General features: G+C 43.4%; 1 protein-coding gene across 1 annotated transcript in view; it reads right to left on the reverse strand.

Moving 5' to 3' along the window:
- Positions 1 to 16,910, reverse strand: part of rnf43 (ring finger protein 43) — a 100,234-nt gene that overhangs the window by 36,368 nt on the left and 46,956 nt on the right. The window contains exon 2 of the mRNA XM_008428115.2: positions 2,617 to 2,730. Coding sequence (XP_008426337.1) covers positions 2,617 to 2,730 — 114 coding nt within the window. The remainder of the gene's footprint in view (positions 1 to 2,616; positions 2,731 to 16,910) is intronic.

Genomic DNA, 16,910 nt, shown 5'->3' on the forward strand with positions numbered 1-16,910 from the left:
AAATTTAAACTAAGGAATGTTCCCATCATTAATCTCCAAATTATAATGTGTTACATGAAAGAAGAATACAGTGAAAGATGAGGACAGTATCTTCGGTTATTCTCTTTGCTTTGGGATGAGACAGAGTGTCAAAACACGAAAAAAGAAAACTGTGCGTCTGGAGTAGAGGTGCAAAGAGAAACTGGTCAGTGACCTGAACCACTGACCAGTTTTACTAGTCTGGTCTGTGACTGATCCGTGATTGGCTGGTTGGAAATTATCTTTTTGTTTCCAGTTGGTAAATGCAGCTTATATAAGAGCTACGCGTCTGTAGAGTAAAAACATATTGCAGGTAAAAGGGCTAAATATATATATATATATATATATATATATATATATATATAAAAAATTGGTTTGATTATTCCCTTAAAGATGAAATGTTGGTAATCTTTTCAAAATCTCACAGGTAAGGCGGCTGTATATTTCATAAAATACACACATGCGCCTTATTGCTAATATATGATGATAAAAGCTATTTAAAATGTCACCATCATGATCATCTTTGATAAGAAATAACAGTGAAATCCTGTTTGACTGCGGAGCTGTGCAACACTGACTGTTCTTTCTCACACAGTGTGACATCACCTCTAACAGAAGAGTCTATGATTGATCACAGACAAGCTCCTATATATCTACAATAAATTAGTTATTGATTTTAAAATTCAACACAACTGACAGAAAATCAAAGGTTTTTCCACTCAAATAGTAGCTTAGCCAGCACTGTCGTTAATATTAAAGGGATCTCCGATGCCTTATCCGATTTAAAAAAAGGAAAAGTTTGTTGTTTTAATCAAATCTTTGTTGTATTTAACCGTAATCATTATCTGTTCAATTTGAAATTTATCAGGAAAGTATAAAATATGTTTCCAATGTTGTTTATGTATTTTTTTTGTTGTCTCCAGTTAAACTGACACTTACAGGTCAGAGGTTTTACAAATTCGCCAATTGGAAACCGACCACCAATCTCTGACCAGTGCGTTCTTTAATCCTGGGAGCCACACCAGCCGAAATGTTCAAAAGCACGGTGAGAAAGCTCGGGTAAAGAGCACGAAAGAGGCAGAGGGGTGAAGAAATCTCCTTGCAGGGACTCGAGGAATCTTTGAAAACCAACTTAAAAACAAAGGACAAGAACAAAACCTTCCCCATTAAGGTTCTTAACCTCACTTTGTTTGCTTTGCGCTCTATTCTAAGTGTACGTGGTGCAACACGAGCCCTCTGTGGCCTTCCCAGGCTCCTATAGGCTGGCCGGGGCGCCTTGGAGCCAGACTAAACTATAAACAAGTGCCATCTAGAGAACGGAGGCAGGGACGGCACCGCACATCCCGTACAGTACGGTCTGATTCATCCTCTTCAAAAGACATGGGGTGAACTTCATAACAGCTGCATGGTGAAACCCCCCCAACCCCACAATGACTCCCCCCCAGTAAATCCACCGTGACCAAAAGCTCTGAATCTCACCAAGAAAAGGGAGGATGCAGGTGGCTGGATTGGAGTTTATTGCAACACATACTGTAGTTTCCAGGGAGCCAAAACAACAAGATCCCCCTCCACCCCTCCACCGCCACCTCCCTCAGCACCCACCTCACAAGCACACACTCCTCCCTCCTTAACTTCTCTGGATCTCAAAGGCCGTCAGCGGGGAGGGAGAGAGCGAGCACTCGGAAGCGGTCGCCTTTTGTTCCACGCTCTTTTAGCGCTGGGGAGGGCGAGGGAACTTTTTGTTTATGGGACAACACAGGGTTGCCATTAAGGCTTTAATCAAAACTATTCTCTGCAGTCAGCCTTGAGTGACAGCAGCGCTCTCCCCCAGTCCCCGATCCCCGCCGTCAACCAACCCACCCTCACAGGGAGCGACAGGAGGAGGGAAGAGAAGGGAAACTGTGGGAATGTCTCTAGATTGTCGCCGCGGCGGGCAGCTCCTCGACATGGCTTTAAATTAGGGGGGAAAAGAAAACACAGGCTAAAAAAAGCGAGCCGCCTAACTATACTCCTGCCTGCTAATTTGTCACCACTTGAAAAACGGGAGGGAAAAATAGCAACAGTTTAAATCGCGCCGCTTTCAAGCCGAGGGATGCCAGCCAGCGACGCATGGCAGAATACTTAAAGACGCCGGGGGGAGATTTAGGTCAGCTCCGACAAAACTTACACATGCATCGAAATTATTGTGGCTGGAATCTGCGGAGGTCTGGCTGCATTCTTATTAGAGGGAAGCAGAAATGGAGAACCCTGAGCGTCTGGCTGGCTGAGATCGGCCCGGTGACAGCTGGGGCCCGAAAGCCTCACATCCAGAGCCAGGGCTCATAGCCACTTGCTACATAGCAGCGCCGAGCCATTCCCACCCCACCGCCCCCTCGCTTCTTTCTTTCAAGACCTCACCCTGAAAGATCACTGTCCTAAAAAGAAAAAATTCTGCCAAATAATTCCCTCAAAAACCTTTTGTACTTTATCCAAAAGCGGAAGGAGAGCTGGGAGAGAAGGCAGCGTGGAGAGATGTTTCATCTCGCTGCTGCCAAGTCTGACAAAAGAAAAGGGGTCACAGAGAGGGGCATCGCTGTGTGTTTTGTGTGTGAGGGGTACCTTATCCAGCAGCGGCGAGCAGTGGGGACCTAATTGCTCCAGCTTGACGATGGTGATGAAGCCGCTGTCTTGTCGTTCATCCTCGCTTGTGTTGCACAGAGACACAGGGTGATACTGCAGAAGACAGAGACAAACAGGGTAAGCAAACATTGTTTTCCCTTCAGTTATTTTACTTATTATTACCCAAGCGACACAAACGTGTCTGAAATTCTGAGCAATCACAATTTATGCCATTATGTTAGCTACTTAACATTTCAATGGGATTTAAAAAAAAAAGTTAATGAAACTAACTGGAGATCCTGAAAGAGAGAAGAAGCAAAGAGGCCCATGGTAGCTTTGGAGGAGCTGCTGAGATCCACAGTTCAGGACAGAACAACTCTGGCCTTTATGGAAGAAATACAAGAACATACACCAAGGTTTTTAAGCAGACCAGAGTTTTCTTTTTTTGGTCTGCATCAGAGTTTGTTTGCACATTCACACCTCCCCAAATGAACCAGATTTTCTAGGCACAAACAAACTAGAGGCCTAATCCAGTCGTTGATTTGCCCGTGGATTTCCGTCAACAGCAAAGTCTCGACATTTTCAATTTGTGATGAGTAGTTGACAAAATGCAAATAGATAACTCCATGGTCAAACCTTGAGAGTCAAACCTTTTTATAAATTGTAGCCCAAGAAGATATACAATGTCAACTGGAAAGGGGAAGCCGAACGATCACGCCCACACCGCCTAACCCAGAATGCCAATAGAGACACCTAATCTGGCTTGAAGCAAACCAAACATTAACCAGCTAGAGTGAGGCTTTAGATATGTCCCTGGTCCAACACACCTGAATCAAATGACTGAATCACCTCCTCAGCATGCAGTCAAGTTCTCCAGAGACCTGCTTAAGGCCTCGTTATGTGACTCAGGAGAGTCAAAGCAGAGGCAAATCCAAGACCTCAGGGCCTGGATTTGAAGACCTCTGGTTTAGATCGAGGCGCATTATAAAATGTTAGTTTGGCCCAAAGTTCAGCCCTAAATTCAGATGAGAATCTGTGACAAGACTTGCAAATTGCTGGTTATGTAGACTCTTCACCAGCTTTGTCTTCTTTGTAATATCGGACTCTCAGACACAGGAGGGCTTCGTCAATTCCCCACTAAGCCCTTCTCAGATTTTTTTATTTGTAAAAAACTATGAAAACCAGAGGTCCATCTCACCAAACCACCGGTGACGTTTGTGGTTGCAACAAAAGGCGACAAAGTTCGGGCAGAGTAAACACATCTACCAGGTACCGTAGAGACTAAGGGAGGTGTTTTCACACCAACAGTGAAGTTGGAGGCATTTGTGTGTGATGCTGACGCTCTTCCCTCATAAACCAATGAAATCAATTACATGGAAGGTGATGTTCACTCCCACACAAAGCCTCAAGGATCCAAAGAATGAGAGATAGGCTTTTGGTAGGAACATTTGATCCCCTCTGAAAGGGAAGAAAATCGTAACTGCTGAAAGGCTGCATTTAACAGCTCAAGGGGATAGCCGCAGCGCTCGCAGGTCACAGACATGCTGTCACGAGTCACAGAGGCAGCAATGTGCTCCTCAACCTTCTTCCGAACACTCCTCCAAGTAAAGTCTTCTCCTGATCAGTTCTCGTTTCGGACTCCCGGGGCGCACCCGCACTCCGGTTCCACGGTCCGGGCCTAGGCCGGAACGGTTCTGCCCCTCTTCGTGTGGCTGCGGACCCCTTCCCTCCCTCCCTTCCTCCCTCCCTCAACTCGCCCAGCGGAAATCTCCAAATTAAAAAGACCCAGGGGTGACATCAACAGCTGGCATCCCCGGGTTGGGGAATTGACGTAATGGGCTGCAAAGGGCTGGTGCATGTCTGTCAGGCGGAGGGAGGGAGGGAGAGAGGAGAGGAGGCACGATGGAAAACAGACTTGGAAAACCAGACTGGGACAGCGAGATAAAAGGAAGGGCCAGAAAACAGCAGCACCTGGCCGCTACTAACCGTCTGGATTCCTGCGGAAGCAGTGAAAGTGGAAAGATGCATTTTAGTACATCGTGTGTAATATGCCATCACCTGATCTTAGGAAAACAAAAGTCACCCATCGTACGTTAAATCGTAGGATTGAAGCGTCTTTCTAAACGCTGACAGCAGCTGTTGTCGAGCTGAGCTTACAAAGACGACGAATTCGAATACACCACTTCAAATATGGCGGCTGGTGTTCGTGACGGCAGCGAGCTGCAGAGCAGAAAGAACCCCTGGCTGGCTCCATACGCTGCGCTGCCAGCTGTCTCCACCAATCTGCATTTACTAGACTCAAATTAGAGGCCCACGGTTGAACTTGGCCTTCGACAAAACAGAAGTTCAGAAAAAAATACTTTTATTGACATTACTCCTGTGATGCCTTGACCTCTGCTCGTCTTTTGTGGTAAATTTGTGGGACATGCTAGAACAGAAAAACAATCAACAAGATGGTTGGGGAAAATGGCTAACTTGACGCTTGTTTGGATCTCTTTGTGACATTAAGCAAGTCGCTACATGACGCTGTGCAATCACACCAAATAAAGGAGATAATAACCCCAATGCTGAGCCAAACAGACTCAGAAGGAGTGGCTGCTTTTACTTTCTTCTGGCTTTCCTCTAAGGCCAACCACCTATGTTTTGCGTCTCGAACTACACCAGGCATTATCTTCTATTTTAGATGCGTCGGCACCGCTTACAATCGGATCCCCGCCGAACACTCTGCGTGTGCCACCGTCGGTGCCGCGTACCGCTCCGAGGCACGCTGTTTTGCTGGACTATAAACGGCAACAAGGACACTCTGAAACGTCTTCATTTGGCTTTTTTTTTTTTTTTTTTTTGGTGTGTGGCCCTGACAAAAACAGAGCCTGGGAAACCAAATCACTGAGTCTCCATTTCACAGGGACGAGAAACCACAGGCAACGCAAACTGTTCCCCACAGACTGTTAACAATGCAAACTCCTCCGTTCCGCCTCCTCCTCATCTGTCTAGATCTGTTGCAGTACCGACGGGGACATGTCCCTCGGCTCCTTTGTAGCCTCGATTAAAGGCATTTCTTTTTCAGCTCAATCAAAGACTACCAAAAATATTCCAGGGCTAAAAAAAAAAAAAAACAGAAAAAAACAAAACAAAACAAAACCTAAGCCTCAAAAACAAGTACATGGAAAGAAAAAAAAGGAGGAAATAAATAGTAGCTGCAGTACAGAGTCAATAATATTGTTTTTCCCTATGACTTTGCCCTGCAGATCTTCTTTTTTTTTTTTTTTTTTTAAAGATAATCAGTATGCAAGCGTTTTAGTTCATCTGCTGCCAGTAGGGAACTGAGCCCAGGCGGTTGTGTCAGTCGGAGCTAAGGTGGGAAGTTTGAACCTCTCATCAGGCTCTGCCACCAGCTGTTCAAGTCACAGATCCTCCAGCAATCTGTGGCCAAACTGCTACCTCAAAATGAAGCAGTTTTTTTTTTTTCTCTCTTTTGCTCAAATGAAATTCATCGAATGAAGACTCCGAGCGAAGAAGCTCTGCCTAAGGGTCTGGAAAGTCTGCCAGGTTACTGCAAGTCAAGCAACAAGTCAAGCAACAATTCAATCAACGTGGTAGACGCAAACCTGTGAACACACACAGGGAACACACATCTGACGCACCTCTGGGGTGACTCAGATCCAAACATCTGCATCAGGAGGCGACAGACTCGACATTAGAGTTGTTGAAATAAAACAAAAGAAGAAAAGCCTGCAAATGGTCAAAGATTGGGATGATTTTCCCCTAAACATTTTGAGCTAATTTCATCTGAGGTTTTATTTCACATTTAATAAAAGCAAAGACAGATGGAAACTGAGTTGCGCTTCAACATGATGCACAACTTTTAATAAACCAAGCAGAACCAGGAGGCGGGTCTTAGTGCTGTCAATCACCCTCCGTGTGGTGCTGCATGTTTCCTGTGCTCTCTGCCTGTCTCGCTCTCTGCTGCGCTTGTACTCCTGAGCTTGTCGTGAATGCTAAGCCTAGTTAGCATGGCCACTGGTGATGGCAGATAAACGGTTTTCCTGTGATGGTAAGTTGTTTCTCCACTATTAGCACAGTGAGTACATGAGGTTGATTGACAGCGCTGTGACTCTCCTCCTGGATCTGATTGGTTGTTTTTCGTCGGGAGCTGGGAATTTCTTCAGACAGCAATAGCAGCTTAGGGATGAGATGGAGGAGATCAATATTTTCACAGATTATCTGTCTCATTTTAGATTGTCACAAGATAGTGATAATTTTAGCAAATATGTAAAAAAACATACTTTTATAAACGTTACATACTGCAGCTCCAATATGCACAGTGGAAACAATCTTAGCACTACTGTAGAAGCTAACGTCCATGGTCTTCTTGGGGTTTCAGCCAATCAATGCCAAGGTAAATAAATAGTGCTCCTGGATTGGCTGCGTTTCAAATGCCGGCCAATATCACACTAAGTAGCAATGCACCTAAATATTTCAGCTGAATTTACTTTTTCAATTTTAGGTACGCTCTACTAAACATTCAGTGAGTAGGCATGTTTTCCACGAATGATTTGTAGTCATGCTACTTAGAAAATCTACAAATACTGAACCGCAAAAAGGCTGGAGCCTGCAAGTTATGTAATGTACAAATGTGCTCCAGTTAAGGGCAGCTGAATGTAATGATCTGATCCGATCGGGTGGCTTTAACATAATGCACGGCTTCCAAAGATGGCAACTTGAACCTCAAGGCTGGTTGTAATTCATTACTTCCACATCAAGGTGGAAGAGGTACAACTCTTTACCTTTACCAGGTTTCTCTAAAACCTGGTATAGATAACAGATAAAGATAAAGCCAAAGCCTAGAAAACTATCGCTATAAAAGATTGGATGAATTTCTGGCAATTTCCAAAGAGAATATAAAGAAATGATTCAAGGTTCATGACTTTTGCCGGGAAGTCTGGATTAAAACTCGTCTTTGAAAGTCTAATCAAAACTTACTGAAGCAGACTTTACAGTGGTTTGTTTTAATTACAGGAAAAGCGGCTACAAAAAAGGATCAACTCAACCGCATGTAATAGCTAAAAGCGATCGCAATCCGGTTGCCCGGATTACTGTTGCCGTGAACGCTACAACAACCAGCGCCACACGGCTTTCGCTCAGAAATGAGCCCGAGGTGACAGGGCGGGTTGAGACACTGACCCCTCGCTTTCCACCTTGCCATTTTGGAAACAAGTCCGTTCAACATCAGGGTGTGAGAGTCTGCAGAGAGAGCACGGCTCCGTGTTCTTGCTAAAGGCACCCAAGCATGTGCTTGCATGCGAATGTGAACGTGTGCACAAGCGTGAGCGACTGGCGGAAAAAAAAAATGTTCCTGAGCGTTTCTCCAAGGGAGCCTGACGCATAGCTAGTTGTTGTCAGTCCGATCCCCAAAGTTTGCTTTTCTTTCTTGACCCAGACTGCTTTGAGCTGTCAGTGTCAAAAAAGCGTCCCGTTTACGCACTCCTAATTGAGAAATCTTTGTGTATCCTTAGCACATCTAACGCTCATAGGGTCGAGAAGGCGGCTTGCCAAGGGAGCAGAACAGACATCCTCCCTGTTGGAGCATCTGGAAAAGTGGGATCAGAGTCCTTCACCCCCCTTTTCTCTTTGCAAATACAAATGAACAGGAGGCCTTACTGCTTTGGTCCTGTCAAAACAAAGAGAGTGTCATCTTCCAGCCCCTTTCTCATTGACAGTGTCGGCCCCGTATCCAGTGACGGTTACCACGGGGAATAACTTGGGGGGAAACGTGATCCCTTAATGAAGCTCAGGTAATTACCACCAACCCCAAATTTGCCCGGGCGCTTTCTTTAAGTAGGAGCCTCCCTCCACACCCACCCGCTCCCCCGCCAAAGTTCAGGCCCGTCAGACTGTCTCTGCTTCATGAAAGGTATTAGAGCGAAAAGAAAGAACCTGGGGAGGGAAGAGGAGCAGAGAGCTGAAGAAACGGGTGGCTGAGGGGTGAATTAAAACACTTCCACTGTTTGGAACGCCAGATAAAGGATGTGTTAGCAGGTCACGGTGTTCGCCGTCTGCACTATTTCGCTGTTCGGCCCTCCCTTTCATGCTTGCTTCCCTCGCTTCTGTTAGATAACGTGGCATAAAAAGAGGGGTGAACTTTGCACAGCGAGGCGCAGGAGCTGGGGACAGCCACACCTGTGCCGTGGAGGCTGTCGCCGCAAATGTTACTTCTTTGTTGTTTCAGGGTGTTAACTTTCAGTCAATTATGTCAAAAGCAGTTTTGCATATTTATAACGGAACAGATGAAGAAGGAGACACCTGCGAAAATATGCGGGCAGAACGCGTTTACGTTGTCTCGCCAAAGTTTTTATGCTCGTTGAACTTTTTCCACAATGTGTCACATTACAAGCAACTTCAATGAGTTTTACTGGGATTTTATGTGACAGTTCAAGAAAAGAGAGAGTTGTGGGGAAGATTAAAGCAGAGGCTGGTCCTAAGACAATATTCTAAGCTTTAAATACAGCACATGACGCTGCGTCGTCTATCAAGACAGACATGAAGAAATAATAATAATAATTGCAGATGAGAGAATCTCATGACAGGCAGGGTAACTCGCACCCTGTCTGGCTTATGCAAAAAGGATTTCTGCAGATTTCACCAATTTTTAAGACTATTAAGAGTGGCATTTTAGACCTGTATCTACACAGAAATGTACGCACATCTTCCAGACAAACTGGTGAAAAATTTGCAGTTACCCATGTTAGACATAAAAGAGCGAGGGAGCAAGCTAGCTGTGTTAGCAGCTGGTTACCGGTAGCCTCAATCGCCTTAGAACCAGAAGATGTTTGTGTGCGACTCAAACATTTGCCTGACAAAAAAGTTCAGTGAGGAAAAAAAAAAAAAAGAATATACAAGATTAGATAGTCCTGTCAAGACTAAATATCAGATCTGTGATTAACGTATTTAAGGGCACTTTACTTTTATAAATTAATTTAAGACATTCAAAGGCCTTAATTTTTTTGATGCATGGATTTAAGTCTTTTTAAGGGGAAGTGATAGGAATTCATATTTTAGTTTAGCAGAAGTCGTGTTTGGAGCACCGCAAACAAGGTGAAGTCAAATAAGACCAGAATTGAACTTTTTGGCCTACATGCAAAATTCTACATATGCTAGAAAACTAATATCACACCGACAGAAACATGAGCACCGTGACATGTAGTGGTGGCAACATTATGATGTGGGGTTCAATTCATCAGCAGGGTCAGAGAAGGGTCGGAGATGATGGATGAACAGATGGATGGACTGTCACGGAAGAAAACCTGCTAGATGTTGCAAAAGACGTGAAACATACAGAGTTCAGACCTTCAGTCAATTTAAAATCTGTACCAACACCTGAGAGTCAATGTTCACAGCCTCTCTCCGACCAGTCTGACAGAGCTTCCATTATTGAACTTTCCATCAGACGTATTTTCTATTGATACTGATCATGTTTCTATCGCGGTATATATTTCTATTGATTTATTACCCAACCCTAAAGTGTGAAGTATAGTGAGGGGTTCAGTGGAAGGAAGTCCAAAATCTTAGACCCAAGTCAAACAGTTTAAAAGACTGACATGTATACTGTTTTAAGAAAGTTATTAAAAAAGTCTCTAATGTTCTCACCAAGTCCTCTGGGACTTGAACACAAATAATTTGAGTGACAGTGAGTAAAAAAAATGAAAAAAAGTGTCTTTTTTTATTTTACAATAACTAATTTCTGCAGATGTATGAAACTAAAGCATCTGCTAAAAATAAAAATCTAATCTCCAATGTGTGTCTTGAGGTTGGGTAACAGTTTAGTAACACTAATCAGAAAGGGATTGATGATATATTTGATTTTTAGTTCAAATATACCGTCGGTAAAGTAAGCATCTGGTTGCTCTTAGTCTCAAAAAAAAAAGAAAAAAAAAAGAAAAACATTTCTTTACAGACACAACTGTCTGTCGCAGTGGGGATTCTGAGGAAACGGCCTCAAGTCGAAGCCAAGTGCCTTGGCTGCACGTCATGCACAGGTTCTGTGGCCTTCCTAACATAAACACCTGGCATATACAAACACATTAGCATAGACTCAGAAAAAAAAAAAAAAGAAAACAACCTGAGGCTCTCCATCAGTCTCAGGCCAGGCTACTGCTATACATTTCAAAGCTCACAGCTAAACATAAACACAGCACTTCCCTGTCATAACAAGCCAGTGGCTAGGTAACCCCGCAGTTTGTTAGTGTTGCAGCGATCCCTCTGCCCTGTGGACACAGGCGCCGCATCCACACAGCCGGTCAGCCCCGGCCTGCAGACGGCGGCGGCAGAAAATGGAAATAAGGGAAGCTAATTGGTCAAAATATAGTTCAATTAAGCCATTTAAGAGCAGCAGTCCATCCGCTTACAGGTTCAATGTTGCAGGACATCACAGGAGAGAGTTCCCTTTACACACTTACACGCGAAATGAAACACAGTACGCCGCCGCCGAGGGCGGATTAAACATCCCTCTTTTATTAGGAAATGCAATCCCATCCCCGGTCCCCACCCACCAACAAGTGTCTTCTATAATAATGAACTGCTTCTAAAGAGAGCGAAACGTTTGCTGCTTCAGCTTTAAAAACGCTTTGATGAAGGTTAAAGACCAAAACACGGCTCCTGGGCAGAACACTGGCGGCCCGGGGCCTCTCTCTACACAAAGCAGCAAGTGAAGACAGAGAAAACCTCAAATGGCTGATAAAGAACCTTGACAAACGGCTGGATTTAGTAATCAAGGGCTGCTTGAATGTGATAAAAAGAAAAAAGAAGAAAAAGCACATATAAGCAGAAAATAAAGGAAATGTGCCGCGTCTTGTTTCCTCCTCGGAGGCTTGAGATTCTATAAAGTTCTTCATTGCATTTAAAATTCTGCCATAAAAACGTCCAGTTGCGCTTCAAGATGATCAATTTCTATTTTACGAGATCAACCGACACAGAGCAGCACGCAGCAGTGAACTGATGAGGAAATTAGATGTGGTCTTAAAGCTTTTCGACAAATAAAAACATGAAAAGTGTGGCCTGGATTTCTTTTTGGAATCAAATTTTTGCTGCATTTACAGCTGGAAGGATTTTGGCCAAAGTCTCAAACAGCTTTGCAAATTTAGCAGATGACATTTTTGCCCATGCGTCTTTGCCAAATCTCAATCTGAGTGAGCGCAGAGCGTCTGTAAACATCAGTTCTCACATGTCGCCATTAGACGCTTGATCATCTGAAACGAAGGATGCATCTGCAGCTAGAAAATTCTTCCAACAGCACAATGTGGAAAAACTCAGCCCTTTCTGCTCGACCTAGCATCAATACGGTGTCGGGCTGAGCCACTGATTACATTTTGGATTAACTGAATAATAATTGGGCAGTAAAGATGCTTAATAAGTGATTTATCCAACACAATTTGAACCTGGTGAAGCTTCCACTATAGAACATAATTACAAAGTTTTTGCATCATATATGCAAAATGTAGATATTTTTGCACAGTATTGGTATATTGTTCTTTCAGCAAATGGCCCTTTTTTAGTGTGAACACTCTAACAATTCATCAATTACTAAATTAATTGACAATCACTTCAACGAATAATCCGATTAATCATATTAGCCCAATCCCTCATATTAAATCCTAATAATAGCCACACATATAAACTGTGATGAGATTAAGTTTGAAAAAGTAAAAATACTCTTGCATTGGTTGAGGTTGTTTCTAAAGCTAGCAGGGGTTTGAAGTAGAAAAGCGTGTCATTTTGCCAGAGTCGTGATCAGTGCGTCGTGTGGCGTTTGCAACACGACTTTCGTTTTTCCCAGGTGGAGAGTGGGACTTCCAGGGGTGCTTACGCAGTGAACGCACCAATAAAAGAAACCAAAATGAATTAAATAAACAGTTTCAACTCGAGCTGAACTAAACAAACTGCAGCCCGCAAAACCACTTTTATATAAAGGTTCGTTGCAAAACGGAATGCGGCACAACAACAAATGCATCCCCATGCAAAAGGTTGGGTAATGGTTTGGATAAGCCTCCGATTTAACGGAATAAATCAACATCCTTCTTCTCTGGCACCGACGTGATCGAGAGTGATAGCAGGTAAACGTTTAAGCTTGATTATTGGGGTTGGAGTTGACACCGTAAATCATTTTCCTCAACTACCCTTGGAGGCATTTCTGTCCTCCCATCTGCACAGAACAAATGACGAACAGAAATGACTTCTCCAGCACACTTCCTCTGTTCCCACAGTCGATTGCTGCAACATCTGCCTGCAACGTATGCACTCTGTACACGCCGCGCGGCTTCTTCGCGCTTCACGCCAAGACGTGACGTTGACTGCACGTCCGGCTTTGGCCCCTGATTTTCCACGCGACGGGGGGAAACCTGTCGCTAAAACGAACGGGTCAGCAGTGGTGGGAAGTAACGAAGTACAAGTACTTTGTTACTGTACTTAAGTACAATTTTTGTGTATCTCTACTTTACTTAAGTAGATTTAATAATGTCTACTTTCTACTTTTACTCCACTACATTTTACAGTAAGTATCTGTACTTTCTACTTCACTACATTTCTACAAAACTGTCGCGTTACTCGTTACATCCAATTCGCGTTGCTCTTTTTGTCCGTTAAAATGTGAAGTTCAGGGACTTAAGGTGGCGCCGTAAAATCCGAGCAATAACGTGACTTAGTGTCTGTTGTCACCCATCGGCTCCACCTTTACTCGCACGCGGAGCTCCAAGACATGCGCAGTGGTTTCAGTAATATAATAGCGCTGCATAAATTGATATAACGACATGGAAAATCAGCAGCGCTTCGCTTTCACAGACGGGGACTTAAAGAAAGCTTAAAGAAAGGTAAGCTCCGTGGACGTGTTAGCTAGCTGTACAGCTAACATGTTGCATCTGCGATGAAAAAAAGTTGTCACTCATGCACTGAATTATTGTGTGGAGGTGTTGACTGAGGTGTCGCATACTGTATATGGGACAACGCTGTGACCAAAGTCTGCATTGATGTGACATTCAGGAACGATCCGATTCTTCTGGACGGATCTTTACTGATTAAATTTATTTCAGCTCTAAGTATTTCATATCTAGTTTTTTTTTATGGGAATGTGGATCTTTCAGATCAATTTGAGAAGTAATTTTGATAGGTAAAAGTTTTGTTTTTTGTGTCACGTAGCGCGGGGTGCTGGTCTTGACTTTGTCTTGGGTTAGTTGGTCTTGACTACAACACTGCTACTGGATCCTTGGTTGCCTGTCCTCTCCCACCCACCTTCTTTCCATCCCCTTTCTGTTGATTTCTTTAAAAAATAAATGCCACTAGTGGCAAAAGAAAAAAAGTGAAGTTCATGCTATGTCAGGACAGGAGACAAGATGTTTCCATCCCTGAAATTATGATGCATAGAATTACATATCTAAGTCTAAACTATGTTACAGAGTAAACACAATAAAAACATGCTTTATCTGTGTTCATAAAAATGGCACATTTCTAATGTATTAAAATTAAATACGATCGGTACACTTAATGATATTAGCGATTAGGTAATCCATTCAGCAAGTACTTTTACTTTTAATACTTAAGTATTTTTAAAAGCCAGTCCTTTTTTTACTTTTACTTAAGTACAAATGTTAATGCGGTAGTTTTACTTTTACTTGAGTACATTTTCGTCTGTGTATTTGTACTTTTACTTAAGTAAATTTTTACTTAATCTGTCTGACTCGTAGTGGTCAGACAGATTGCTCTAAACGAGTAACGCGTAGGGTCTCCTGCACATTTTTGAAATGTTTGGAGATTCCAAGTAAAATGGAAGCACTCTGCTGATGTCATTATCTAGAAACACTGTTGTGGAAGATCTCCAAGGGAGGATCCAGTGGGAAGGGAAAATGGAAAAATGTCACTGTCCGTCACCTTTTCTAAAGTCCAGACCACAAGTGTCCCTTTAACCACCAGTGGATGTCGGAGAGATGCAGTCAGAAACACACAAAGGAGGTAAATACAATCTAACAGCTTGTTTTTTTTTATGTATTCTTACCCCCAACATCTTGGCACGGCCTACATGCTGAGCAAACCATCAGCAAACTGCCACAAAAAAAAGCTCCAGCAACACACCTTGTAATTGGCACTGTTAACCGTTTTCCTTTTTGCTGCTGTGCTTCGCTGTGGCTCCGAGGGAGGCGTTGGAAGTCGCTTGATTTATGGCCGGGGAAGAAATTGAGAGCTTTTCAAGACGAGCCAGCAGAGAAGCGGACAGGTCTGGGTTAGCCACAGGGCGGCTACGAGATACAACCGAGCGACCGGAAATCAGAGTAAAACCACGTCACTTCGAGTTCTGTGTTCATTTTCACTCTGTCAGAGAACCTACAGCACATTTAAAAAAGAGGTATGCGTTATGGCTAGGGCTGTCCTGACAAGATATTGATATCAGACATTGGTCAGCCAAAACACGAGTATCGGACAATATCAGCCTGCATCTAAGATCTCAGATAAAAGCACACTGATAGAACCACTCCGGTCCAGGATTTGGTCTGGTCCAGGATTTCTATCCAGCAGCACTTGTATTTAGCAAGCAAAGCCACTGGTTGCTAATAAATGGGTCGGTTGTTTTCATACTTATTGTTGTTGACTATTGTTCTCCGTTTGAGTAATTTCACTTGACCAAACCTTTTCTAACATTCCGCATGACAAAATAAGTAATAAAAATATGTATAATATGTGTTGATATTTTACCAGCCCATAACATAAGAGAAGCACCAATTAATCAGCCATAAAAAGAATACCACCAATTTTACCTTCGGCTTTATTTATGATTTGAAAATATAATTTATCCTATTTAATAAATGCATCAAAATAAATAACTCAGTTTATAACCATTAGCCTGTACTTTGATGCACATTTTTGAGTTTAATAAAAAGCCGATAACAGTTACGGTTATGTGTTTTTATTGTATAAACGCATTTCCTGTTGGATTCAAAACGTCTTCCTCAAACACAGAACCAGCTGCATGTTTCTTTATGTGTCATAATATAAAAAAATAATTAAAAATTGGAATCAGAAAGTGATTCCTCTCAGGGAACTGGAAAAACTTGACTGTCCCGGTGTAACAATGTCACCTGAAGTTTTGATTTCACAAAGAAATATTCAAGTCCTTTAAATGAGATGCCTCAGAGGCTGCCGTAACGGCATCGGTTCTCCAGCTGCATGTGGCGTAGAGTAACGCAGTGCTGCCCCTCCCCCACTTGTTGCTGTGTGCTCCTAGTCTGCTGGCTGAGACAAAGTTTCGGTTTTTCTCTTCCTAAAAAAGAAAATACTAGTTTTTTTTTAAACTATTTCCAGTTGCAAAACATACAGAAGTCATAATGTGGAAACAGAAGTTAGATCATTTAATAAACTTTGGCGTTAAATCTATTTTTAATGATTTTGTCAGCTCTAGTATCCTTCATGAGACAGTTGTCAGACAGGAAATTAAGTTGTGAGACATCGGGCCGGGGCTCGAACCCTAAGGCCTCCATTTGTCTAACCCCTGCACCACTGCCTTGCCCAGGCATTAATTCTTTAATTTCTTACCTAATATCATAAAACGGAGGATTTTTTTAACACAAACTTCACTATACAAGCAGAATCTCCTGCCTCTGATATCCAGAGATATCAGAGGCAGCAAAGGTTAGCATTAGCTCGTCTCAAAGCGAGAGGTGAGCTGAATCTTCCACCATTCCAAGGTGCAGCTGTGCATATGAGTTATTTCCTCCACCAAACATGCTCTCTTCACACCTGGCTGGGTCCCGTCTTGTTTTAGGGGCCAAATGGAGTAAGCAGCATGCATGCATTGTACAGTGTGTACACGGCTGGGGTGAGGGGAGGGGTAAACTCTGTAGGGCACGCAGCCAGGAGAACTGAGCTCTTCGTGGAATGCCATGGAAAAATGAGACAGTGGAATGCAGACTTCACTGAGCAGTGTAAACAGGCCGGGCTGAGAGAATGCTGCCACGCGCTTTGAAGTCGCCTCCATCTCCCTAACGCACACCCGCCCATCACCTACTGCTGTGCTGATTAACAAAGAGAGCACAATTTTATCCAGTCGCGATGTTGTCGTTCAGGCGGCATGAAAACCCGCCGTGTATCGTCTCGACGTCCAGGCCTGGAGAACACGCTCTACTTATTCCTCAAAAACACACGCGTTAGAGCTCGCAGTCAGCCATGCATATCTGCGCGCGCGCACACACACACACACACACAGGGAGAGAGACGTATAAAGAGGCTCACACCTGCTCTCCCTCATGGCATGGCAC

This window comes from Poecilia reticulata, linkage group LG14, assembly GCF_000633615.1.
Source record: "Poecilia reticulata strain Guanapo linkage group LG14, Guppy_female_1.0+MT, whole genome shotgun sequence".
Lineage (NCBI taxonomy): Eukaryota > Metazoa > Chordata > Actinopteri > Cyprinodontiformes > Poeciliidae > Poecilia > Poecilia reticulata.